The sequence below is a fragment of the Mesocricetus auratus genome, unplaced genomic scaffold (genome assembly GCF_017639785.1).
Source record: "Mesocricetus auratus isolate SY011 unplaced genomic scaffold, BCM_Maur_2.0 Super-Scaffold_100024, whole genome shotgun sequence".
NCBI lineage: Eukaryota > Metazoa > Chordata > Mammalia > Rodentia > Cricetidae > Mesocricetus > Mesocricetus auratus.
In genome coordinates, this window is record NW_024429205.1 from 19,191,501 (window position 1) to 19,219,390 (window position 27,890).

General features: G+C 43.6%; 1 protein-coding gene across 7 annotated transcripts in view; it reads right to left on the bottom strand.

Moving 5' to 3' along the window:
* Dtnb (dystrobrevin beta) overlaps positions 1 to 27,890 on the bottom strand; it is a 200,107-nt gene that overhangs the window by 159,781 nt on the left and 12,436 nt on the right. For all 7 annotated transcript variants that reach the window (XM_013119858.3, XM_013119859.3, XM_021232445.2 and 4 more), the window contains 3 exons: positions 19,739 to 19,806; positions 13,406 to 13,486; positions 8,575 to 8,788 (listed from right to left, as the gene is read on the bottom strand). In XM_013119858.3, coding sequence (XP_012975312.1) covers positions 8,575 to 8,788; positions 13,406 to 13,486; positions 19,739 to 19,805 — 362 coding nt within the window. In that variant the 5' untranslated portion in view covers position 19,806. Of the gene's footprint in view, positions 1 to 8,574; positions 8,789 to 13,405; positions 13,487 to 19,738; positions 19,807 to 27,890 lie in introns of those variants that run through there.

A 27,890-nucleotide genomic window follows, 5' to 3' on the forward strand; every position in this document is an offset into this window, starting at 1 on the left:
TCCAAGGGACTTTAAGCCCTCTTCTGGCCTCTGTCGGTACTGCATGCACATGGTATACCAGGCAGGCATCCATAGCATAAAATGAAAATAAGTAGCCAAAACATTTTTAAACCTCCTTTAACTGTATTTATATATTCTCTCTCTTGGTATTTTATTATAGTAAAATATTGATGAATAATAAAGTATATTTTATAGATTTCTTTTGAGCTCCAAATCTCACTTTCTCCCGTCAAAGAGACAAAATGACATCTACTCCTCGCTCTCGCTATGGAACAGGAACTGATGTCACGTGTACAAAGAGAAGGGAAGTGTAATGGCTCCCAGCTACTGGCAAGAGTCAGACCAAATCCAACTCTTCACTGGAGGCGACTGTAGCCTCCGTACACTCAGCACAGTGACTCTCAGTGATACCAGGATGTTTTACTTTTTAAAATCATTCTGGTAATTAGCACTTTCACAGCCTTCTCCTAATCCTCAAAACACTATTTTAAAATGCACTGCATCCTTTATTTTAACTATTCTCTAATCTGACTGTTACATGTAGTACTCCTAGATCCAATCTTACATTCGAATATAGAAAAAATATATAATTATTGATTAATTTAGTGCTCTAGAAACAGCACTAAAACACCATTCATCAGGATTAGACTAGAGCCAGGTGGTGGTGGTGCTCACCTTTAATTCCAGCACTTGGGAGGCAGAGGCAGGTGGATCTCAGAGTTCGAGACCAGCCTGGTCTACAAAGTGAGCTTCAGGACAGAAAGTGAAACCCTGTCTCACAAAACAAAACGGATAATTACTAATCTTCATGGCTAGTCTCTAACCAAGGGATTCACTCTTTACAGAATAATGTAGCTCAGAGTATGTACAGCTAGGAGGATCATCAGCCACCCCGTTATCACCAGAACACGCAGTGTGTGGTCCCTTCACAAGTCATCGTGCGTTTTTTCCATTTTTCTCATCTGTGACAGCAATCCCCACACATAGTCTTCTGTGCAGTAACCCATGGATCCTCCCTCCTCTGTGCCAGCACACACTTTCCCATCCGCTGAGTATCACCGGCTTCACTCAAAGTAAGGGATGCACATGTAAGTGCCACTGGGCTACTGCGTAAGAGACAGAAAATGTGTGAGTAAAGCTGAAGGATTCAAACACTGGCAAACGCATAGGTGTTTGCGATCAAAGGTTCTGCGAGGGAGATGGCTTCCAGAATTTGGGAGAGATGCTGAGAATCTTCTATGTAGCTAGGTATTCTGAGGGTGGGAAGTTAGCTCAAGTCTTGGCACACTGGCCATCACACACAGGTTTAGATACAGTTTCTACTATCAGAGGGCTTGCTCACATTCCTCAAAAAGAAACACTGGCTGGAGAGATGATTCAGTGACTAAGAACACTGGTTGCCCTTCCAGGTGTTCTCCTCCTCACACGAATAGACGCACAAACATGTGTAATTCCACTTCCATGAGATCTGACACCTTTGTCTGGCTTCCCTGGACACTGTATGCATGTGCTGCAGAGATATAAATGCAGGCAAAACATCCATACACATAAAATAATTTTTTTAGATAGCTGCTTGTGGTGGCCTTTAATCCCAGCTACTCAGGAAGCAGAAGCAGGTGGTTTCTGTGACTTCAAGGCCAACCTGGTCTACAAAGAGAGACCCTGCCTCAAAAAAATAAAAATAAAAATAAAACCCCTTAGCTCCCCTCTCTTCACTATTTGCTTGCTAAACCAACTTCAGCACTGACCTCTTTGTCATGAACACTGTACTTGGCTACTTCCATATATGAATAGTTCCCAAAGCACGAAAGTGTCACTTTCATTTTTCTGATTTTCTCTAAAGCTCGATATCTTTCCTCTACAATTAGGGGCAGGGAAAGAAACTGTAGTCACGTAGAAGCAATACCCTATGATTATGTCCTTCATCTAACTGATTCTTCTGGGAAGAACACACTCTGAATCCTTCCACCCGACATCTAGAATTACTCTATGGACACTGTACAAGTCTATCAGAACTGAGCTGTAGCAGCCGCTTGCCAAAGCCTGTTTATGGTCAAACCTCACAAAGGTCTGTGATTTACTACTTCTAATGTGAAATATAAGTTTCCATCACAATTAATTCTCTCCAAGCAAGATTTGGAAAAACTTTCAGTACAAACCATGTAACTCACTGACGTGGCCTATCACAGCTGGGAACTGATTAGTAGGTCAACATTTTTAAATGTAACACAAGAGTACATATTAACCCTATCCACAGACTGAAATGAAAGGATGGAAAGAAACTTGTCATTTTAACCCCACCCAAACAGCACCCTGCACCAAGCACCCATACCCACAAGGAGCAAGGTAAGTGTCTACCTAAGACTGCTCCATGATTCACTTCCACACACCTATCATTTTACAGACTGACAATAAACCTTGCTCGTGACTCCTAAAAGGCGTTCTTAATATGCAGCACTGAGAAAACACTGAATAAACAGGGATATTTAAATACACAGGCACCTTCAGAAGCACCTACAAACCTCACCTGTGCCCTATACATGGGAAACCATTCACTTCAGTTTAATAAAGCCTCAAATTCTACCTATCTTCTGATTAACTAAACTCATCTGGGCAATTGGCTGTGCAGTAGGTAATAAGCGTTTCATGTTCAACTCAGTATTTTTGAAGCAAGACTACCGGGAACATTTTTCACTTAAATGAACTGTTTCTTCATCTTTAGCAAACAATCGTGGATCCTGCCAACCATAAATTAGTGCTTCTTATATGAAAATAGATTTGTACTTGAGAAACACTGTTACCAGTCCAATTATGCAATGTTGCTAAAAGAGCTCTTCTCTTTGATTTCCAGAAACCCGTGTTTTTCCCATTAATCACAATTTTAAAATCTTCACAGTGAATGGATTATGCAATAATCAACTGCAAATCAAGAATCCACTTAACAAAAAAGTCAAACAGCTTACTCAAGTAAAATCAACTTCAGATATTACTTGATTTTCTTACAGAGATACCTGCAGCTTTTCATTTCAGTCTCACAGACCCTTATTACGAATCCAGCATTGCACTCACTAAGCAACCAAAGGCATAAAGTAAACCTCTGTCCTCATAGAGTTCCAGTCTCATCTGTTCACTTACATGCTCTTAGTAAGGCATTGCATAAATGAAAGCCAAAACAATTACACAGCCAAGAACTATGGATCCTCAAAAGGATGAGTGTGTGGCTTGTGATAGTAAGGAAAACCCGAGGTAGATTCTGAGAAAGAAAAGATTTGGTAAGAAAAAGAGACTGGAATTCTTGAGGTAGGGTCAAGGTGCAGCTAGGAGCGACCCCACTGTATAAAGAGAGAAATAAGTACTCTATGTTGAGAAAGAGGAGAAGCTGGTGGTTGCTTATTTTGGAGCCTGGTGTGGGCAGAGGTGAGGACAGACACAACAGCCTTGGAAGGGTTCTGAGGTGAAGTCCTATAGTTACCAGGGTCATTCAGAGAGTTCGTCTCATCAGAGTCAGGAAAATAAAACCTGAAGTATTAGCTAGTGCTCAGATACTGTCCGCCTGCCTCTCCCTGCACTAGGCTGGATCGTGGAGGAAAAGCTACAACTCCAGAAGTGAGAGCACTTCAGGTCATTTGTGTCTGCTCCCAGGTGACTCTGTGGCAGACGCTCAGTGTGGCCCAGTTTACTTGTTGCAATGGTGGCACCACCATGCAGTGCACACAGTGACCTCATCAGGATACACACATGGTCAGTGCACACAGTGACCTCGTCAGGATACACACGTGGTCAGTGCACACAGTGAGCTCGTCAGGATACACACGTGGTGGCACCCAGTCTGGCAGGATGAGGGGGTAACACCAGACCTCCTCCCCCTCCTTTTACACTAGGTTCCCCCTTAGGATCACAGTGCTCTCCTACAGCCAATGCCACTCCCTCGCGCTCTGCCAGCTCCTGGAAAATCCCTGACAGTGCTGCAATCAGATCCTCCAGAGTTAGAGCCGCTGTTACGGGAGGTTTTCCTCCTCACACTAAAACCCCAGTTTTATGTGGCTTTTTTTCTCGCAGTCTTGAGGACATCTAAGAAAAAGCACAGATGCAAGTACAGAATGTACTCCCATGTGAAATATCTGTGCTGCCCAGGACGGCACGACTTTGCTTAGAACTCGCCAATGAGGAAGACTGGAACTGATATTATCTGCTTCCAGAAATGTTCGCATTCTGTTGGTCAGACAGCTCAGAATTTAAGGAATACATTTGTGTGTGTGTAAAAGGGAGGAATCTGCTACTATCTTGCAGTTGAGGGGGGAGGGGGCAAATCCACTAGCTGTATGTACCCAGAGTCTCATGAATGCTAAGTAGTTTTATACTGTTCTGTTTTAAACATTCACTACTATGAGGGAACTCTAAAATCTTTTTAATGAACCCAAATTAAACTTCAAAATCACAACTTTAAAATGACTGCTAGTCTGATTTATAAACAATACAAAAATGTTTCATATAACTCCATCTCAAATTAAATACAGATGAAGCCCCCAACTTGTTTGACTTAATTTTCTTTTTTACTTGATGGGTATACAATTGACATGTATTCCATAGAAATCAGACTTTGTATTTCAATTCTTTCCTAAGATAGCAAAACACAGTTTAGCACACTTGAGTGTTCTCTCCCCCTGTGCTGGGTAAAGCAATGAGCTGTAGCTCCCAAGGAGTCATGACATCATAACTGGTGATAAACTAGGTGAGTTTAAAGAAATTGAACCATTAAAAGAGAAATATTAATAAAGAAGATAGAGGTCATTTAACAGAAAAAATATAAGAGGAAATATCTGAAGAAATAACAGGCTTAAAATAATGACAAACAAACAAATTGATTCTAACCAATATTTCCATGAAGCAAAGAGGGGTAGAAGACAGACAGACAGACAGACAGACAGACAGACAGACAGACAGACAGAGGAAAAATAGTCTGTAAATCCCCCTGAGCAGCAACAAGAACAAATGAGTTCCAACACAGGAGAGGCTGGAGGACCTGGGAGGTGAGCCTGTATGTATATTCCACAGTACCTGGAATCAACCTTTCCATGCATGTGACTCTGGGATTTCTGAGGGAGGACCCATGTTACTTTGGATGAAAAGCCTTGAAGCTCAACCTAAAGATGGTGGTGTGCAAAAGACATGAGGGCCTCAGGCAAGGGGAGCAGCAGAGCTGGAAAGGAGGTCATCCTGGACATCATCCTGGACTTCCAGGGGTCTCTAGGCACCTGGCAGAAACACACACATTTCCCTGCCCAGAGAGACAGTCCCCAAGACCTCAAATAACTGTTACATAATAACAATTAAAATCATAATGGTACTATGTAACGCCTTTAAAACCAGCACTCAGGAGGCAGAGGCAGGCAGAATTCTGAGTTCAAGGTCACCCTGGTCCACAAAGTGAGTTCCAGGACAGCCAACTATACATAAAGAACCCTGTCTCAGGAAAAAAAACAAACAAACAAACAAAAAAAAAACGAAAACTAAACAATGCTCATATTGTGGGCACAACTCAATGGTAGAACGCTTGCATTCATACAGACCTGGGTTCAATCCCTGTATCGGAAAGAAAGGAAGGGAGAGAGGGAGAGGGGACGGGCACTAAGGAAACAAACAAACAGCACCAAACACAATACTTTGGTTCTATCTTTAAATGTGAAAAAGATCTAAGGTTAATTGGGGAGGCTAGCAGATTGTTTGAAATAAGGTCTCATGTTACCCAGGCTGGCTTTGAACTCACTATGCAGCAGAGGATAACCTGAATTCTTAACCCTCCTGCCTCTACCTACTAGGTGTGACAATTATGGGTAAGTGCCACCATGCCCAATTTGAAAAGCTACCTATCTTTCTATCTCTTTTCTTTCTTCTTCTTTATGAGAATTGAGAAAGTGATACAACGCAAACCAGGGTCCCGCTCACCTGCAAGACACAGGCTGTGGGATGGGACCAGACAGAAAGATATTAGAAGTTACCGCCAGTGTTCGGATTGTTGGGGCAGACACTGAGTGCATGAATCAATCATTTCGAGGAATGAATGAATGAGGAAAGGAAGGAAGTATAGAAAAAAGGTGAAAAACAATGCAGGAGCTCTGGAGACATTAGTGAAGGGCTCAGGCAGTGGAGGGAGGGGCCCTAGAGATGGGGGAGCTAATGAAGAGGGAGACATGACAGAACTCAGTAACTCAATCCTCGCCTGAGTGTGCAGCAAGCCGTGCAGGAGCTCACTGCCTCCCCAGTTCATCCACAGCCCTCCACATGGAAGGAAGGCAACAGTCAGGGTCAGAACTAAACAACCCCGTACCCCAGGGGCACACACACTGTAGGACACAGCCCCTGCACACACTTAAGAGTCTGCAGGGGAGCCGGGTACTCGTGCTTGATGCTAAGAAAAGCTGGCTCTTCCCTCTCCCTTTACCTAGGCATGGAAGGAGGAGAATTTGTAGGAGGGCTAAGCCAGAGCAGCTTGAGGGGATGCAGATGCAGAGGAAGCCCAGGGCTGGCTTCCCTCAGGCCCCTGTTATCATGGACTTTCTCTGCCTGGGATCCAAGTCACTAAACAAATACCCAGGCAGGAAACAGAAAGGGGGGTGTAAGTAAAAGCCCAGGATGTAGGACTGGCAGGAAGTGAGGCAGCCCCCCACCCTACCCCTGCACACTAGGAACATGAATGTCCTTACACAGCTCTATCACAGGCCTCTCAGCTTGACCAGACCACAGAGCATCAGCACCTGTGACGTGAGGGACCACAGGGATGAAAATGTATATCCAATGTCAGGTGTAGACATAATGATCTGAAAATTACCAAGCCCCCTCTAACATAGCACATCCCTTCCTCTTCTCAATCCCTGTCCGCATTTGCCAGTTCTGTCCGGCTCGCTCTTCCATCCACGTTTCCTCCCTCTCACGTCCACCCCTCTCTTTTGGCAGTGTTGGAGAGTAAACCTGGAAGGCTCTACACAGTCCCAGCCTTCTTTCGCTTCTTCTGAGAAACTGTCTAGTTACCACCCCCACCGTGTGTGTGTGTGTGTGTGGTGTGTGTGCATGTGTGTGTGTGTGGTGTGTGTGCATGTGTGTGTATGTGTGTGTGTGTGTGTGTGTGTGGTGTGTGTGGGAGTATGTATGTGGTGTGTGTGTGGGAATGTGTGTGTGAGTGTGTGGCTGTGGTGCATGTGTCTGTGGTGTGTGTGTGCATGCACGTGCATGGCTATTCATGGACACACAGAAGTCAGAGGAACACACCAGAAGACCTCTACAGATCCCCACCTTCCTGACTGAGGCAGGGTCTCTCACTGAGTTGGAAGCCCTCAGCACCCATCAGTCCCAATCCACCCAGCACTGAAGTTACTGGCAATGGCAGCCACACCCTTCTTTCTGTGTAACCAGTGGGGATTCAAACTATAGCTCCAGGATTCCAAGTGTGCACCACAATGCCTGACATTTTTAACATCAACTCTGGGGATTATAATGAAGTCCTCCTGCCTGTAAGGCAAACACTTTTTCATAAAACTGAGTCACCTCCCTGGCCCAGAATTGGAGTTCTTAATCCCCACTTACCTTTTCAGATAGTAAGGTAATTTTTATTACTACATTTTTAAAAATTGTTTCTTGAACTGATTTATGTTATGTAAGCATGGAAGTGGCTGCGCCCCTGGATTAGAGCCATGGTAAAATGCTACTTGGTCACAAAGAATAATAATTTCTGTCAAAGGTTTTAGATTGCAAGAGTTGGTCCTTAGAGAGTACAATATTAACTTAATTTTAAGATTCTAGAACTTTTTAAAATTCAAATTTCTTTAAATAATTTTCTACCAAATGAGTAAAATATCTAACTAGGTAATATAAACATATTATGAATCCAGAGAAATCCTAAAATGTGACCCGGCTTTGACACATCTATACTTCGTCACTAATACAAAGAATTTTTGCTACTACAACATGTAACCAATACTATTTTACAAATGTACAAACTCTGCATAAATGAAGCAAGAGAATTTATCCATCCAAATCCAATGGTCAGTAGAACAGCAGTGAGAAGAAACAGGAACTCTTGGCTCTTGGAACAGAACCATTTCTCCACATTCCATCCTTTAGGATTTGTTTGGTTTGGTTCTGCTTTGTTTTTTATAGAGGAAATCCTTTCCATTTTAATTGTGATACACTAAAGTGGTCTCTTGTTCTTGTTGTAAAGTCTACCACACAGTGTATCAAACTGAAAAAGTCTGAAACAGATTCTCAGATGTTTAAGAGAAAGCTTCAGTCTAAAGGCATCTGGTGTTGTACAGATGCTAGCCTTAGAGTCAACTAGAGAGCCACGTCAGCATGTCTGGAGCTCAAGCATGTCTTAATTCTGGGAGAGGGAACAGGTCTGCTGGAGTGCCTCTCACTTTACCAGGCAATCTGACTCGCGTGGGTGACTGTCCAGAGTGCAGGAAGGACTTACATAGAGTAACTCACCTCAACTGTGGCTCTAGGCTGACAAGTTAGCAAGGCAGTGGGGGAGGGGTGATGAAGAGATGGGCACAATTTAAAAGTGAGCACACTACTAGCCTGTCATACGCGGCGATCATGAAGTTGAGGAGGAGATTGATGGACTGCTCCACGCTGATTTGGTGAGTAGAGGGAAGGCGCTTGTTCAGCTGGTAGTAGATGGAGGAGATGACAGTCTCCAGGCGGGACACACTGATCTCAGTGGTGTGGTCCAAGGTGTTAAGGCCATTGTCTCGGAAAGCTTCAATCATGTTCCAGATATCAACCAGATGAACTAAACCAAAGAAAATTGACTGTCAACAATTTTAAAGGACAGTGTCACCTCACAACTGGATATTTAAACTGATCAACTTCTTAAGGTTAAAATAAAGATCTCAGCAGGGAGGGGTGGCGCACACCTTTAATCCCAGCACTTAGGAGGCAGACGAAGGCGGATCTCTGTGAGTCTGAGGCCGGCCTGGCCTACAGCGTGAGTGCCAGGACAGCTAGGGCTACACAGAGAAATGCTAACTCGGGAGGGGAGTCTTTAACCTCGGGACTTACTGTAAAACTATAAAGATGGCTATCAGTTCACGATCTTTCTGGGTTCCCTGGGGACAAGGCATAGACCCAGGGAACACAAAAGGTTGTCAATGGATGTTCTCACATGAGAACACTACTAGGAACCATCTTGTATTATTCTTCTGTTTTTTAAAAATTTTGTGTCTTTATTTACTTATTGTGTGAATGTTTTGCCCTGCATGTTATGTTTATTCGCCACATGTGTGCCTGATGCCTGTGGAGGTAGAGGAGGGCATCAGATCACCTGGAGCTGGAGTTACAGGGAGCTGTGAGCCACTGTGTGGGTGCTGGGAACTGAACACAGGCCCTGCAAGAGCAGTCAGCGCCCTTAACCACTCAGTCACCTCTCCAGCCCCTACACTCGTCTCCTAATGGAGACAGGAGGATCTTGGACAGAAAAGAAAAAGGGTGATTTTTCAATGAACAGAGTGAAGACACACAGACAACACTGAAAGTTAATTCCATGGATACTGTACATCCACACACAGAAAAATCCACAGTAGAACGTACAATACACGGAGAAGGAAAATTTAAGAGCATTACTGTGGTGGTTTGAATGAGAATGAACCCATAGGCTCATATTTGAATTCTTGGTCCTGGTTGGTAGAACTATTTGGGAAAGATAAGGAGGTGTGGCCTTGTTGAAGGAGGTGTGTCACTGGGGGGTGTGGGGGTGAACTTTGATGCTTCAAAAACTCCATGCCATTCCCGGTTAGCTCTCCCTGTGTCCCATGTTTATAGATCTACATGTAAGCTCTCTCTCAGCTACTGCTCCAGCACCATGTCTGCCTGTCTGCTGCCAGTTCCCAGTCATGATAGACAGACTGGCCTTAGAAATTGTGAGCCTCCAATAAACTGTTGCTTCTGTAAACTGTCTTGGCTGTGGTATCTTAGCACAGCAATAGAAGAGTAAGACAATTAGTACCACTGCCCTCAGGCTCACAACACTCTACACAGACCACACTCTCCAAGAATAATAATAAAATTTTTCAGACAGTTGCTCAAAGATAGTTGTTTTCAAACACCTTGGCCACAACCCACACTCAACCTACAGATGGATGGATGTTTCGTTTTCGAGACAGGGTTTCTCTGTGTAGCCCTGGCTCTCCTGAAAGTCACTCTGTAAACCAGGCTGGCCTCGAACTCACAGAGCTCACCTGCCTCTGCCTCCCAAGTGCTGGGATTAAAGAAGTGTGCCATCACCAGCTGGCAATATGTAATCTCAATCAATCGATCTCCCTCTTTCCCTCTCCCTGCCACCCTCTTACGCACGCACATGCACACACATACCTAGATACGTAAGTCTCAAACACTTTTTAAACCCGCCCAGCTGCACTCTGATAGCTTCTTTTTCTCTCTCTTTTTGCATTACACACTTTACATTAGCTACAGCCCATCAAAATGACTTCATGAAGCACTAATGGGTCATCGTCCATAATATGAAAATTAATGCCCTGGAAAATGTCAATGAAAGAAACATGGCTGCAATCCAAGATGGTAGGAGAATTTAAAATTTTATAAGTCTTTTTTTGTTTTTAATTGAGACAGGGTCTCACTGTGTAACCCTGGCTAGCATGAAACTTGATATGCAGGCCAGACTGGCCCTTGAATTCAGAGATCTACCTGTCTCTGCCACCACACCCACAACCTGGCAGGATATATAATTACTTTAAGATTTACACACTTATGTATATGGGTGTTTTATTATCTACATGTACATCTGCAAACCAAAAGAAGTTATCAGATTCTATGGGATCTGATGTTATAGATGCTTGTGAGCCACCATGTAGGTGCCAGAAATTGAACCCAGGACCTTTGGAGCAGCCAGTGCTCTTAACCACTGAGTCATCTCTTCACCCACCCATCCCCCTTTTGAAAGATTTATGTATGTATATGAGAAGGATTTTTACGTCTTAACATCTGACAGAAGTTATCAAATGTAACATGACTTGCTAGAGTCACTTGTTTATAATAAACAGTAAAACTCAGTCTTTTACAACACATTTTCCAGGCTGGAAATATGGCTAATGGTTAAGAACACTGACTGCACTTTCAAAGGACCCAGGTTCAATTCCCAGCACCCACATGGCAGCTCACATACGGTTTGCCTTAGACCTGAGACAACTTCTCCTCATTTGTAATTCCAGTTCCAAAAGATCTGACACCCTCACACAGATATACATGCAGGTAAAATACCAATGCAGGCTGGAGAGATGGCTCAGAGGTTAAGGGCATTGACGGCTTGCTCTTTCAGAGAACCTGAGTTCAATTCCTAGCAACCCATGGTGGCTCACAATCTGTAATGTCTTGAAAAAAACAAACAAAAAAAAAACTGAAAACACACCAATGCACATCAAATAAAATAAACCATTTTTTAAAAAAACATTTTCCAATCTTTAGGCTAATGTTCTTTCCATTATATAAACCAGCTTTTCATAAAAAAAAAAAAAAGCTTTTCATTAACACATGTACAGCAATTCTGGAACAATTCATCTTCACAAACAGTAAAAGAATACTCATGCATGCATACATTTCTACATATTTTATAATCCACATGAAGACCATTACTTATTAGAAGTTGATTTGTGTTATACTAAATTCAATCAAGAATATCAATTTTCGCCGGGCGTTGGTGGTGCACGCCTTTAATCCCAGCACTCGGGAGGCAGAGGCAGGCGGATCTCTGTGAGTTCGAGGCTGGGCTGGACCGACAGCCTCCAAAACAATACAGAGAAACCCTGTCTCGTAAAAACCAAAAAAAAAAAAAAAAAAGAATATCAATTTTCCCTGTGTCTGTATCAAAACACCAAGGCCTTTCTTTCAGAAGCCTAGTAACTATATTAATTTTGTACAAAAGATTTTCTCCCACAAAATAGCATTACTATTCTGTCCTCTCAGAACCTGTTACTAATTCCAAGTCCTAAGAACTGGAGCAGGCTCCATGGCTCAGGGAGTCAAGGCTGAAGCAGACTCCATGGTTCAGGGAGTAAAGACAATCGTGCAAACATCGAGGACCTGAGTTTTGGAACTCACAAGGCAGAAAGAAAGAAATGACTCCTAAAAGTTGTCCTGTGCCCTCCGTGAACTATAGCTTGCTATAACATGAACATGCATATATACATACACACATACACAATAAATAAAAATGTAATAAAAAGGGGGCAGGTGGGAGTATAGGAGGATGGAAAGGAGAGGGAACTGAGATTGATATGTAAAATAAGATTGTTTCTAATTTCAATAAAACTTATAAAAATATTTTAAAAGGTAATAAAAAACACATTCTAGCAACATTACTTATAACATCAATTTTGTTAAGCTTTTTTTTGGGGGGGGTGTCGAGACAGGGTTTCTCTGTATAGCTTTAGAGACTGTTCTGGAACTAACTCTTGTAGACCAGACTGGTCTCAAACTGCCTCTGCCTCCCAAGTGCTGAGATTAAAGGCGTGCATCACCACAACCCGGCTATTGCCAAGCATTTTAAGGGAAAAAGGAATATGTTGACAAATGCATTCCATTTACAAAGCTTATATTCTGATACACATTTAAGACAAACAGGATTAGTTGGGGCTGGAGGGTTGGCTCAGAGGTTAAGAAGAGCACTTACTGCTATTCCATAGGACTCAGGTTCAGATCCCAGCACCCATGTTGGGAGGCTCACAACTGCCTATAACCCCAGCTCCAAGGTATCCTATGGCTCTAGCAGTTGTGGAATAATCTTTTTGTACACTGTGAAGATGTGTCTTTGCTAAGGCACCTTCCGATTGGTTTAATAAAAGGCTAGATGACCAATAGCTAGGCAGGTAGAGGGTAGGGGGGAGAGTCAGACTGGGAGAACGTTGGGAAGGAGAGGACTGAAGTCACCAGCCACATGCAGAGGAAACAGGAGATGAATATGCCATGTTGAAAAAAGGTGCTGCCACGTGGTAGCGCGTAGCTAAGAAACATGGGTTAATTTAAGTAGAAAGAGCTAGTCAATAATAAGCCTAAGCTATCAGCCAAGAATTTATAATTAATAATAAGTCTCTGTGTGGTTATTTGGGAGTCAGCTGGTAGGACAGAGCTGACTGGCGGAACATAAAAACTTAACCTACATCTGGCCTCTGGGGGAAGCATCTGCACTTGGGTGCACTAACTCACAAGCAGACATACATTTATTTATACACATAATTTAAAAATAAAAAAGAAAGCCACACAGTGGTGGTGCACGCCTTTAATCCCAGCACTTGGGGGGCAGAGGCAGGCAGATCTTTGTGAGTTTGAGGCTAGCCTGGTCTACAGAGTGAGTTTCAGGTCAGCCTATCTCCCATCAAAGAAATAAGAAATGACTTACGGTTGCATCGCTTCTGTACAAATCGTAACTTGCAAGCTGTTCTGTAAGTTGACAGTCGTATAACATCAAAATTCTGAGCACCTGAGAAAAGGACACAGTAAAAAGGTGAGCTGTATTTGAGCAGTCCATTGCTGTACGGTAGAAGTGTAGTTCCACTCTGATATACGTGAAGAAGAAAGAAGCACCTCGCCTATGCCCACTACAGGCCAAGACGCCATCACAGCTGTGTTCCAGGCTAAGCAAGAGAACTCCCAAGAGGAAGGAACACTTGCTATCAGTGAGCTTAAGGGATAGCAAAAGAGAGTCAAGTCAAGAAGACAAACTAGCACTCGGGTGGCAGAGGCAGGATCTGTGAGTTCGAGGCCAGCCTGGACTACAAAGCAAGTTCCAGGACATCCAGAGCTGCTACACAGATAAACCCTATCTTGAGAAACAAAACTAAAAAAAGGAAGAGGTAAACTCCAAGCCAGGCATAGTGTGGCTGAGACAAAGGACTGCCACAAGCACCGGGCCAGTCTAGACTACACAATGAGACCCAACTCAAAACGGTCTCGGGGACACACGAAAAGAGATCTGTAAATGGTAAGCTCAGCCTGACTATAAAGCTTGTCTGTGGCCATGCTGCATGTCTCTTTCTCAGCCTGTGGCTTCACGGGTAGAGAGAATTGGGCCAGCTAACTCTAACTTCTCACTCTGTAGCAGCCTGTCCTTTTCTAAAGCCAGTCACAATGGCATTTCTTTGTTGCTAGTATACTACTATACCTCTTCCTCCAAAAAACCACCACCACCACCTCCTCAAGTGCTGGGGACTGAATCCAGGGAATATGCCCGGCGAGTGCTCTACCACAGAGCTACACCACCAGACCCTTTTTATTCAATGGGAAGTAGCTTTGGCCTTGACTTACTCTGTACCCAGCCTCAACCTTGTGGTCTCTCTTGTCTCACTCTCCTGAGTGCTGTGATAACAGGCATGGAGTACCAGGGCTGGCTACTATTAAGTTCCTATCAAGAAGTAAAAATTGAAACCTCACCCTCCCTGGGAAACAGAAAGGGAACGGGATAGGAGGCCGGTGGGGGCAGGGGAGGAGAGGAGGGAGAGGGAACTGGGACTGGCTCGTAAAAGAAGCTTGTTTCTAATTTAAATTTAAAAAATGGAAAAAAGAAGAAGTAAAAATTGCTGAGTGTGGTGGCATGCATCCTTAAGCCCAGCACTTAGGAGGCAGAGATAGCAGATCCCTGAGTTCAAGGTCAACCTGGTCTAAATAGCAAGTTCTAGGCCAGTCTGGACTACATAACCAGACTCTGCTCCCACCCAAAAGAAAGGGTAAAAGTTAGATTTTTAAACACTTGTATTTGAATGTGGTGGCTACCAGCCATCTCTAACTCCAGTTCCAAGAGAACCCCACGCTGGCTTCTGGACTCCACAGGCACACAAGAGGTACACAGACATACATGTAGGCAAAATGTCCATGAACATAAAAGAAAAATAAAGTTTAAAAAAGGAAGAAAAGCAGAGCCAGGGTAAGCGGCTCATGCCTGTCATCTCAGCACTTGAAAGGCTGAGACACGAGCTAGAGTGAGATCCTAAATAAATAAACAAGCAAAAAAACAAACAAATCTACCTGCAGCAGAGGAAGAAGCAGGCGTATGGGGCCAGAAGACACTCGGCTCGCTCCCTATCTCTCGCCACACAGAGCCCTCAGCCACCTCAGGACCCTGCTGGCAAGAACATCCCCGGATGTGGCCCTGCAATTCAGGCCAGAACCCTGGGCCAAAATAAGCTTCGTCTTTGTGACTCGGTCTGCATATTGTTATTAGAAACAGAAATGGACTGAAACATAGAGTTCATGCAACAATGTGTCTGTGCTGCTTAAACTATTGTAAGCACAGGGCCTGTGAAGCAGTTCAGCGGGTACTGGAGTGAAGCTGGCCTCTGACCTCCACCTGCAGGCTGCAGCATGCCCTCATCCGCATAAAACAGTGCTAGCATAGGCGGCGTCAACCAGGTCCTTCCCCCACTGCAGGAGGATTAAAAACCCTGGGGGAAGATGAAGCCTTGAGAGCACTGAAGCAAAACTACCGCAGTGAGTGAACCAGGAGAAATGAAGACAAAATTCACAGAGAAGCGGCAAGGGGCACAAGCCTGGCTCCCCCAGACTTACCTTTAAAATATCAGGATTTAGGAGCCGTTGAAATAGCTCAGCATTGAAGAGCACTTGTTGCTCTTGCAAAGGTCCACAGTTCAGTTCTCAGCACCCACATTGCAACTACTGTGCCAGGGAATCTAAAGCCCTCTTCTGGTACCCACACAGACACACATACGCACAGTCTTAAAATCTGAATTTAACAACAACAACAACATGGCAAGGGAAAGCAAAATAACAAAATAGACTGTATTTCCAAAAGACTGATCATAAAAACAATGACAAGTTTTAAAAGACAGCACGCACTTCATAAAGAAGGTTCTCTACAGTAGCCTAAGGCACCTGTTATTCTCTGAATGAAATTATAAATATTGATAAGCTTGGACTTTGTATTAATTGATGCTATAACTTCTAAGGTAACCAAAACAAGAGTGTCTCAGTCACAATCAAGTAAAGGGAAATTGTGAGCTATAAAGTTCAATTTGCCCAGGAGAAGCGCAGCTTTGGGAGGGACGCACATGGAGCGGTGAGGGGGGAAGGGGACACCCGCCTACCCAGCCAGATCAGCCGAATCAACCCTGAAGATCAGTGCGGTGACAGATGTCACAGCCAGATCACTCTCACATGCCCCTTTCCTCTTTATAAGCTGATCATCTCGGGTGACAAAAAGTTAACACAAGCCATGAAGCAGAAATTGGGAACTCGTGAACAAGGCAAGACATGTGCCCAAAGGCATATTCTGGAGCTAGAACTCTCTTACGAAGTTAATAAGAAACAGCTAAACTAATTTTGAGCAAGGATGTGGCACGGATTTACATGGTCTAATCTAGATCCTATACGGTGTGATCTGGGGCACACTGACAGACTTGAGCAGGTCAAGGCTAGAAGAAAGTATCAGATGCTTATGGCTTTAGTTCAGAACAGTAAGAGGGCCGGAGAGACGGCTCATCAGTTAAGAGAGCTGGCTGCTCTTCTGAGGACTCACGATTCATTCATTCCTAGCACCTACACAGCTCACAACGGCTGTATATAGGCATACTTGTAGGCGAAACACTCATACACACAAAATGATTTTTAAGAACTTTTTTTTAAAAAAAGGGATGATAAATTTTTTTTTTTTTTGGTTTTACGAGACAGGGTTTCTCTGTATTGTTTTGGAGGCTATCGGTCCAGCCCAGCCTCGAACTCACAGAGATCCGCCTGCCTCTGCCTCCCGAGTGCTGGGATTAAAGGCGTGCACCACCAACGCCCGGCGATAAATATTTTTTAAATGGGTGCTGGAGAGGTGGCTCGGTGGCTGAGAGCACTCATTGCTCTTGCAGAGAACCCAGGTTTGATTCTCAGCACCCACCTCAAACAGCTCACAGCCGAGTAAGTCAAGTTCCAGGAGATCCAGTGCCCTCTCTGACCTCCAAGGACACCAGTCATACATGTGACACACAGACTTACATGCAGGCAAAATACTTATATACATAAAATCAAATTGATAAAAATCTTTTAAAACATTTGGACATAGTCTGGCAGTGGTGGCGCATGTCTTTAATCCTAGCACTGGGGAAGCAGAGGCAGGTGGATCTCTGAGTTTGAGACCAACCTGGTCTACAGAGCAGGTGTCAGGGCAGCCAGGGCTACACAGGGAAACCCACAGTTAACTGCATTTATTATTCTTGGTCAGGCACTGTGCAGAGCTTTCCCAGTGTCATCATAGTTAAGCACAAGAATTCTATGAAGTCGGTTCTAGATGAGGCATATGGAGATTAAGAAACTTGGCCTAAGGGCTAACAAGACAGCCTAGCACATAAAGGCACTTGTCACCAAGCCTGACAACCTGAGTTCTACCCCTGGAACCCACACAGTAGAAAACAACTGACTTCTTCAGGTTGTCCTCTGTCCTGGCTAGTTTTATGTAAACTTGACACAAGCTGGAGTCACCTAAGAGGAGGGAATCTCAACTGAGAAAATGCCTCCATAAGATCAGGCTGTGCACAAGCCTGTAAAGTGTTTTCTTAATTATGATTGGCAAGGGAGAGTCCAGGCCATGAAGGGTGATGCCATCCCTGGGTTGGTGGTCCTCAGTTCTACAAAAAAGCAGGTTGAGCAAGCCAGGCAGAGCAAGCCAGTAAGCAGCATCCCTCCATGGTTTCTACATCAGCTCCTGCCTTCAGCTTCCTGCCCTGTTTTAGTTTCTGTCCTGACTTCATTTTAATGACAGACTGTTAACTGGAAGTGTAAACTGAAATAAACCCTTTCCCCGACAAGTTTCATCACAGCAATAATATCCCTAACTAAAACATCCTCTAACCTCTACATGCACACTATGGCATGTGAGCATGTGCACTGCACGCACACACAATACATAAATGACTTATTTTTATTTTATTTAAAATATACATATATATTTATCAGAGAATAAATGAAAGAATAAAGGAATGTAAAGTCCCAGAGACTCTTAAAAATGGTTTTAATGAGGGGGTTGAAAGATGGCTCAGCATTCTGGCTGCTCTTCCAGAGGACCTGGGGTTCGGTTCCCAGCAGCCACATGGCAGCTCACGACTGTCTGTAACTCCAGTTCCAGGGGGGATCTGATCCTCATACCAATGCACATAAAATAATTTTTTTTAGTTTTAAGTGAAAAACAAGAAACTTGCCTAAGGTTATACATATATAAGGTTATATACCTAAAGTCATTAAGCACAGGAACAAGATTAACCCAGGCGCTCTAACTGCACAGCCTGTGGTCTGAGGAGCAGATCCAAGACTCCATTATGGAGCCAGCCATGGGCACACACCCGTAATCCCAGCACTTGGGAATCTGAGACAAGGGGATGGAGAGTTCAAAGCCCGTGTGGATGAGACCCTGGTGAAGAGAGTGAGGACGGACGTGGCACGACACACAACACGGACAGGGACAGTGCACAGGCCCCATGTAAACTCAACCGCACTTTGTTTCTGTGGGGGTGAGACAGAGGGAAGCACCTGCCTTAAATACCTGACTTCCCCATCAGTGCCAACATTTCTTCTCTACAACTTCTGACAGTTCTCAAAACTAAACCTCTGGGCTGAGCCTAACTCCGCCTCCACTGACTAAGTCTCTACAGATTCAAACTATGCTGTTAATTATATCCTAATAGGTAGAATTCTGGAATTCTTCAAGTACTTCGTGGACTATCCTACTCTGGGTTTCTGCCTCCTATTTCCTGATTGAGCCATGCAGGACCAATTTTGTAATTTTTTTTTTTTTAAGATAAGGGTCTCAGTATGTAGTCAAGGCTGTCCTTGAACTCATGGTCCTCCTGCCTCACCTCTGAGGACTAAGATGACAGGCACACGTCCAGACCCAGCTTTGCCCTAATACCTATAAAATGCTTTTAAAGGGTTTACGCCAGGCAGTTGTGGCGCACACCCTTAATCCCATCACTTGAGAGGCAGAGGCAGGTGAATCTTTATGAGTTCAAGACCAGCCTAGTCTACAGAGCAGAGTTCCAGGACAGCTAGGGCTACACAGGGAAACCCTGTCTCAAAAACACCACACACACACACACACACACACACACACACACACACACACACAGATTTTACAAAAACTAATCCAGACCAATACTATAAATGAATTTGAGACCTAACAAGTGTGAAAGTCACACATACTCACAGTTAAAGAGAAAGAAAAATATCAGGAACCACCCAATTCCTCCAGGCCATGTTTTGGGATTTTTTTAATATCACAATACAATTTTTAACAGAAGATTTTTGAGTGGATAGTAAGGTTCTTTCTTTTTGGTTTTCCAATAGTTCTAACACTTAGTTCTCTTGACTGCATGCCTGGCATCTAGTAAAAAGGTAATTTATATGATATGTTAATTATTAACTACTTATCGCCACCTGCAAGCCTATAGTAACAACAGTTATAGAAAGAGTAGGCATGACTTAAAGTCACAGGGACTCCATTCTGTCTTATTATTTATGATCTTAACTAAGAAAGCATTCAAAGCACTTCAGAGGCAGAAGCAGGCAAGAGCTCTGAGTTCAAGGCCAGCCTGATCTACATAGCAAGTTCCTAGCTACTCAGAGCTATATAATAAGACCCTGGAGAAGAGGGGGGCGTGGAAATTGAGAGGGGAAACCTTGTCTTGGGGATATATACACACACAAACCCCCCAGTATTCCATGTGTGGGAGCCCTGGATACTCACGCATTTCTATGAAAAGCTGCCTCTTCTCCGCCATGGTCTTCCTCTTGTTCCCACCTTCCTCAATCATCCTAAAGATGAAGAAAGACAGAATGAACCAAGGTATGGAGGACTCAGCCAAGGACTTATCATTCAGCTGTGAGCAATGCAGGAAACCATATTGAACACTGGACAGCGGCAGCATTAAAATAAAGTGGGAGCCTGCAACCGAGAAAGGTGGGCCATTCTCCCACCACCTGGTAACTTATAAAAGATACCGGACAGTCAGTACTTACAGGAAGCAGTTGGTATGTTTAGTTCCTGAATTGAAAATGCAGAACTGTTTTTCTTTTCTTTGGGGGCTCATACTTTCACTCAGGCTGCTCTAGACCTCACAACAGAGCCCAGGCTGACCCTGAATTCACAGCTGCTCTCCTGTCCCAGCCTCATGAGTGCTGGAATTACAGGCACACACCATCACTCCTGGCTGAGAATGTCTTTGTTCCAACTTGATTATTTCCTTTACAGAGCCCTGAGTGTGTTGAGACAGTTTCATCTACCATCACTGTTTGGCATATGTTAGCATGTTACTAAATATGATTTCAGATACAACAGAAACAAGCCTATAGTAAAGAACATGAGAGCTTTCCACTCACACACAAAAGACAGACATAAAATCTTCTGGATTAGGTTAAACGATTCATCCCCACGCTACAGAGCTCCTCCAAGGAACATTTTTGTCATATAGCAACAACTATTAAGGCTGACACCCAGGCTGTGCCAGGAGTTTAAACTCCTCATATGTGTGGAACCAAGTGTCAAGCCCCAGCTGCCTGTGAGGCTGAGACAGGAGAATCTTTTTAACCTAGTTGTTCAAAGCTGACCTAGACAACATAACAAAACTCTGTCTTAAAAACAAAAGCAACAGTGCCATTTGCATATCATCTATTTGGTCCCCACAGAAACCTTCATGCCTGCTTTATTATTACTGCTGCTCCCGTTTCACAGATTAGGTGACAGATGCAGAGAAAGCTAACTAGCTAAAGGACAACACCAGTGAGATGGTAACCTCCTGAACACAGTCTTCATGTAACTGTTATTTACAGATATCTGGATCTCTGGTGTCTAAAAAGCTAGAACACTACCCATTATACAGACCTGCTTGTGCCAAGTTCTGCTGAACATAAGCCAGATAATTACCCTGAGTAGATTAAACTGCTGTAAATCACTCTCAAGTATGATTAAATTGTTATATATTAAACTAGTACAAACCATTCTCAAACATCTTACAATCACAAACTAAGTGAAAACTATATAAAACTGCATATCACAAGAGCAAGTTGCCTGCTTGGTTACAGCAACTTTAGTTATACCCTAAAGAGACTTTTAAACATAAATATATTCCTTAACATTCCATAATTAAGATTTTGATCAAGAATGACCCTGTCCAGGTCATGGAAATGTCATCAGGGAGGCTTCAACACACATCGTGGCAACAATTTACCCCGAGTCAAATGAATTCTGAACAGAAAGAGCCAAAGAAAAAGCAGCCAGAAACAGAAAAACAATCTAATAAAATCTAGGACTTAAAGAAAAAGCAGGAGTTGGTTCCAGTAGCCTGTAATTACAAAGGGAAGAGGCCACTCAGAAGCTTGCGGCTCCCTTATCCCGAACTTGGTCTCTCACAACGTCAACAGCTGATATGGATCGCAACAGAATAAACCACAGCGTCCTCTATGATGTATCTCAAAAGTTACATCCTCCATCCTCTATCTGCTTCAGTGTCACTTTTCTCAAACCAGAGAAAACAAATTCCCAGAGACTGCTGAATTCTAAATGGCAATTTCCTGAAATTTTATTTTTATTTCCAGATTAATCTTAGGAAGCAATATGTATCCTGGGTCATCTAGATGGTCCTACAACTACTGCCAGGCCATTTCAGCACCCACAACCGCATGTAAAATTGCTGGTGACTGGTAGCTGGCGAACTACACTTTCTTGGTCAAGTCAGACCTGCCATCTCCTTTTGCAAATAAAGCTTCGGAACACAGCCATGCCTATCTAATTCTGTTACCTTGTTCTTTTTAGAAGGAAGTATAAGGGCTAGACATGGTCTCAAGTAGTCCAGGTTAGCCTCAAACTTGCTATACAACTGAGGAAAACCTGAACTCCTAACCCTCCTGCCTCACCTCCGAAATGGTGGGCTTACAGGCATGTGCTTTCATACCTGGCTTCATTTCTCTCTTCTACCACAGGCAGAATTTCTGTATTCATAAAACAATGGCAGACTACAATGCATGCCACAGAGAACTTCTGGGCTGAAAAGTCTAAAGTAAAATTTACTGTCAGGCCCTGTAAGAAAAAGTTTGCCAATCTTGTTTGTAGCAATAATTATTAACATTGAATTACTACATGTCTGAATGCAATTAGACCAGTATGTCCCCATTGTCAAAATGAAAACAATCATACCATGGTCTTTGTTTCAGTTCCATTACTGAATGTCCATCCTTGGAGGAGTGATTTAATCACGCTGAGATGCTAAAATGGCATAAAAATCACAGACACTTCACCAACTATTATGATTTAAATGTGAATGTCCTGCCCAGTTTCGTGTGTTTGAACACTTGGTTCCCAGCCCGCCGGAGGCACTGTTTGTGGAACCTCTGATACTGTAGCCTAGCTAGAAGTGGTTGTTGGAGGCCAGCCTTGAAGGAGTTGCCTGCTTCGGGTTCTGGCATCACTCCGTGCTTCCCAGCTGCAGGGCAGTGTGACCGCCTGCCTCACGCTCCAACAGCCACTATGAACCGAGTCCTCACACCCAAAATAAACCCCTTCTTACGAAGCTTCAGTCAGGTGTTTCTGTGTCATCCACAAGACAATAGTTAATATACCCAGCTTCATTCGTTTCTGTTTTCAAAGCAAAGAGAGGAAACTGAAAGAGAAAGGAAAGAAAAAAACCTCAAGGAGGAACAGATGTGAAAGGGAGGAAAAAAGATGAAACCCCACTATGAAAACGCTTCAGTAATTTTCAGACTGTCGTAGTATGCTGCAGAGGTTTTAAAAAGAATGAGGCAGGAGCTGGGGATAATGGCTACATGGGTATCCTGCTTGCTGTAGAAACACAAGGACCTAAGTTCAGATCCTCAGCACGCACATAGAAGAAGCCAGGTGTGGTGGTGTGCACCTGTAATCCCCAGTGCTGGCGGTGGGGGTGGAATAAACTGATCTCAGCAGCCAGCCAGTCTAGCCAATCAGTGAGATCCAGGTTCAGCGAGGGACCCGGCTAAAAAAAAAAATAACATAGACAGCAATAGAGTAAGACACCTAACATCAATCTGTGGAAGTACCAAGATAGCACATGCATACACACACACACACACACACACACACACACACACACACACACACACACACACACACGGCAGGGGTAAGACCAACTTATAAAAACTCACTGGAGGGGCTGGAGAGATGGTTCAGAGGTTAAGAGCACTGACTGCTCTTCCAGGGGTCCTGAGTTCAATTCCCAGCAACCACATGGTGGCTCACAACCATCTGCAATTCAATCTGATGTCCTCTTCTGGCATGTAAGCAGAACACTGTATATGTAATAAATAAATAAATCTTAAAAAAAAAAACTCACTGGAGATGTGTCAGTCAGGAAACAGTCCTAGCCAGCCACACTTTCCCCAGGTGGCCTAGCTACTTTTCTAGGGCTGGGAGCTGGCTATCTTGTCACAGCTGCACTTTTCCCTGGAGGACTCCCTCAAGCTGGCTGAACATTCTCTAGCCAAGGAACACCTGCAAAGTTACTCACTCCAATAGAGCAAAGGACAGCTGCAGCAGATGACCCAGCCCAAGAAAGTTCTGGATCCTGTAATCTGGGGTAAGTATACAAATGTCTCAGCCACTGAGCACAACTACTAAACCCAAACTCATGTATGTGGAGTCAGTGGAGACACATATGAAATAAGCCTGAGCAGCTGGACTAACGCGGCCACCCAAGAAGGCGAGTTTACTACTTTTCTCTCATTGCTCCAAGCCTGAATTCCAAACTGCCAGGCTCCCCAAACAGAGCCTTGTTTGTAGCACATGCTAAAAAAAAAACCACTCAGGAAAGCCCTCTCGTTTGCTTGCAGCGTGGAAGAGATCCCCAGCTGCTTTCCCCTTCATTCTCTCTTAGCCCAGCTCACAGGCAATCTTATCTCATACTGAGGGCAGCAGAAGCAGAAAAGCCGGCTGGCATGGAAAACTACAGAGTTAAAACCGTGAAGGGAAAAGGAAATGAAAAGCGACCAGCTTGAGGGGGGAGAAATAAAACTGTCTTTGTTCACCTTGACAAGATCATCTACGCAGAACACCCAAAAGAATTACCAAAACTCTGCCAACTAATAAGCAATTACAGCAAGGGTAGCGGATACATGGTCAATACAGAAAACCTATCCATTTCCTATGTAGTAGCAACAAACTGGAATATGAAATTTAAAACGTAATGCATAAAATAAATAATAAAATTTTTAATTTTATTAAAAAATAAAAATAGAGGTGCTGGAGAAATAGCTCAGGTTACAAAAGCACTTGTTGCTCTTGCAGAAGACCCAAATTTGATGCCCAGCATCCACACAGTGGCTCACAACTAACCATAACTCCAATTCCAGGGCATCCAATACCCTCTTCTGACCTCCATGGGCACCAAGCACAAACGCGATGCACATATATACATGCAGGCAAACACTCACATATAAAATCAAAAATGAATAAAGCTAATAAAATAATTTTAAATATACCACTTAATGCTATCATCCCTCAAAAAATATGAATATTATGCACAAACATAGCAAAACATGTACAAGACCAATGTACAAAACATGTACAATACCAGAAACTGGTGAAAAAATCAACATAAAATTAAATAAATTAGCCGGGCGTTGGTGGCACACGCCTTTAATCCCAGCACTCAGGAAGCGGAGACAGGCGGATCTTTGTGAATTCGAGACCAGCCTGGTCTATAAGAGCTAGTTCCAGGACAGCCTCCAAAGCCACAGAGAAACCCTGTCTCGAAAAACCAAAAAAAAAAAAAAATTTTTAAATAAATCACTGAGATTCCTAAATAAGTTCATAAATAAGACTAAACACTGTCAAGATGCCAGTTTCTTTAAACTCAATTTATAAATTCAATGCAATCACAACCAAACTCCCAGCAAGTTACCTGGTAAATATTAACAAACTCATCCTAAAACAGAAGACAAAAATCTAAGAATAGCCAAGATAATATCTTTAAAAAATAAAAGTAAAAAGCTGCAGGCCAGACACCACTACTTCAAGACTCACAGGATGAAAAGGCAATCCAGTGGAGGGAAGCGGTCTTTTCAACAAAAGGCACTGGAAGAACTGGATGTGTTCGAGCAAAAAACATTCATCCAAACGCAGACTTTGCACCTGTCACCAAAATTAACTCAAAATGGCCTAGTTTTAAAACATAAAACTTGTACAATGCCTAGAATCACAAGAGAAAATAAACGATCAGGGTTATGGTTTTTGTTTTCTCAGTCAGGGTCTCACACTGTAACCCAGGCTGGTTTGAAACTCAACTAGGTAGTCCAGTCTTGGCCCCTGACTGTGGTAATCCTCCTGCCTCAGCCTCCCAGAAGCTGAGATTACATGTGTGGGCCACCACATTTGGTGGATAATGATTCTGAGTGTGTGTGTAGTAGCAGCAGCAGCAGCAGCAGCAGCAGCAGCAGTAGATACATGTATGGCGTAAGTCTCTGTACCCACACTTTCTGAAGCTGAAAGACATTGGATTGGGTGCTGTGCTCTATCAACCTTAACCCTCTGACACAGGGACTTGTACTAAACCAGGAGCTAGGCTTACAGGCAGCAAGCCCCAGAGATCCTCTGGTCTCTGTTCCTTCCCACCCTCCAGTGCTGAGAAGTGCACACATGGCCAGGCCTAGCTTTGTCCAAAGGAGCTACAATCCCAACTAGAGTCCTGACGTTTGCACAGCAAGCACTCTTACTCCCTAAGCCATCTCTCCAGTCTTTAGATATACTACCACTGGCAGAACCAAAGGAAGAACTGTTAAACTAGACTTCACTAAAAGTAAAAAGTTAGGGCCTTCCAGCACAGAGAAGGCAGAGACAGGTGAATCTCTGTGAGTTCCAGGACAAGCCTGGTCTACACAGTGAGTTCCAAGACAGTCAAGCCTACAACAGTAAGATCCCCATTGCAAGAAACAAAACAAAAACAGCAGCAGCAACAACAAAAGAGTTTTGGCCTCCACAGACATGTTCACATGTACCTGCACACTCACACACAAGCACATACAGTAAAGTAAAGCAAGGAGACAGCACTGTGTGCCTGTAAGAACAGTCAAAGGGGAGGACAGACGACACCATGCACTAGTGAAGATAAGATGCAAATCAACGGGTCCAGACACTCTGAAGACAGCTGGCCAGGATCTTACATAATGAGAAGTGCTATATTCACACAATCCTTGGTAGTCAGGCAGAGATGGTGAAAATGTACATCTACCAAAAAAAAAATCCACAGATATCCATAACAACTTTACTCATAATTGCCAAATCCTAAAAACAACCACATGGGCCTTTAGTGGGTGAAGAAATAAACTATTCAGTTCTATAAGGAAATGAACCACAAAGTCATTAAGACACTGAAGAAACTTAATCAAGAATTACTAAGGGGCCTGACGGTGGTGGCGCATGCCTTTAATCCCAGCACTTGGGAGGCAGAGGCAGGCAGATCTCTGTGAGTTCAAGGCCAGCCTGGTCTACAGAATGAGTGCTAGGATAGGCTCCAAAGCTACACAGAGAAACCCTGTCTCAAAAAAGAAAAAGAAAAAAGAAGAAGAATTACTAAGGGAAAAGGGCCAACCTAGACCTAACACATAGCAAGTCAAGGTCAGCCTGGGCTAAATGAGACCCTGTCACAGAAACCAATCCAAAAGGAAAAAAGCATGGTTTTAACTATACAACATTCATGAAAAGGCAAAACTACAAAGACAGTGAAGACTGGTGACACTAGCGTTAAGGTGGGCAATGAATCCAATAAACATGGAGGAATATCTGTACAGTGACACTATTCAGTCTGACAATGGCTGGTACATTCCATTATACCATTTGTTTAAACCCAAGAACATACAACGCCAAGTCAACCATAATATAAACAATGAATTTGGGAGTGAACGATGTGTCCATGTAGGCTCAATGACTCTAATTTACATACCACACTGGTGGGGAATGCTGGTGATCAGGGCACTGTGTGTGTAATGTCAGGGCAGAAAGCACACAGGAAATCTACAGACATTTGAGAAACCGTAAACGGAGCCTTGACCCTCTTGCTACAAGATGTCAAAGACACTGCAAAGGCCTGTGCTGGGATTAAGTCCTGAAAGATGTTTATCTTCCAAGATCTACCCCTGCCTCTGGGACAGTAAGAACAAGAGGCCAAGGCTGGAGAGATGGCTCAGCAGTTAAGTGCACCAGCTGCTCTTCCAGAGGACCCAGGTTTGATTCCCAGCACCCACATGGCAGCTCACAGCTGTCTGTGACTCCAGTTCCAGGGAACCCAACACCCTTAGACAGACACACATGCAGGCAAAACACCAATGCACATAAAATAAAAGTAAATAAATCAGGAAGGAAAAAGAGGAGGAGGAAGAGGAGGAGGAGAACGAGGAGAAGAAGAGGAGGAGGAGGAAGAGGAGGAGGAGGAGGAGGAGGAGGAGGAGGAGGAGGAGGAGGAGGAGAAGGAGAAGAAGAAGAAGAAGAAGAAGAAGAAGAAGAAGAAGAAGAAGAAGAAGAAGAAGAAGAAGAAGAAGAAGAAGAAGAAGAAGAAGAAGAAGAAGAGAGGTGGTGGCATGGGGAAGAATCTTGAGTGTTAGTCTTGGAGGCCCAGTATATAGTGGTAAGAAAAACGGTGTTGACTGATAGGGGGCACTGGCTCATGACTCAGGACTTAATAAGATAAAAACATCTGGAGTCAATCCTGACGTGTTGTGGGAATGACTCATGGAAGCCTGAAATATAATGCTTAAATGACATCCTAGAGAAAATGAGTTAGAGATGCTGGGACTGCAAGAAGGTGTTAAGGCGAGTGTCAAAGGGTTCCCTCCTCCCCAGCCCATCTACACTATTCCAAGTCCTTGCATCCTAGACT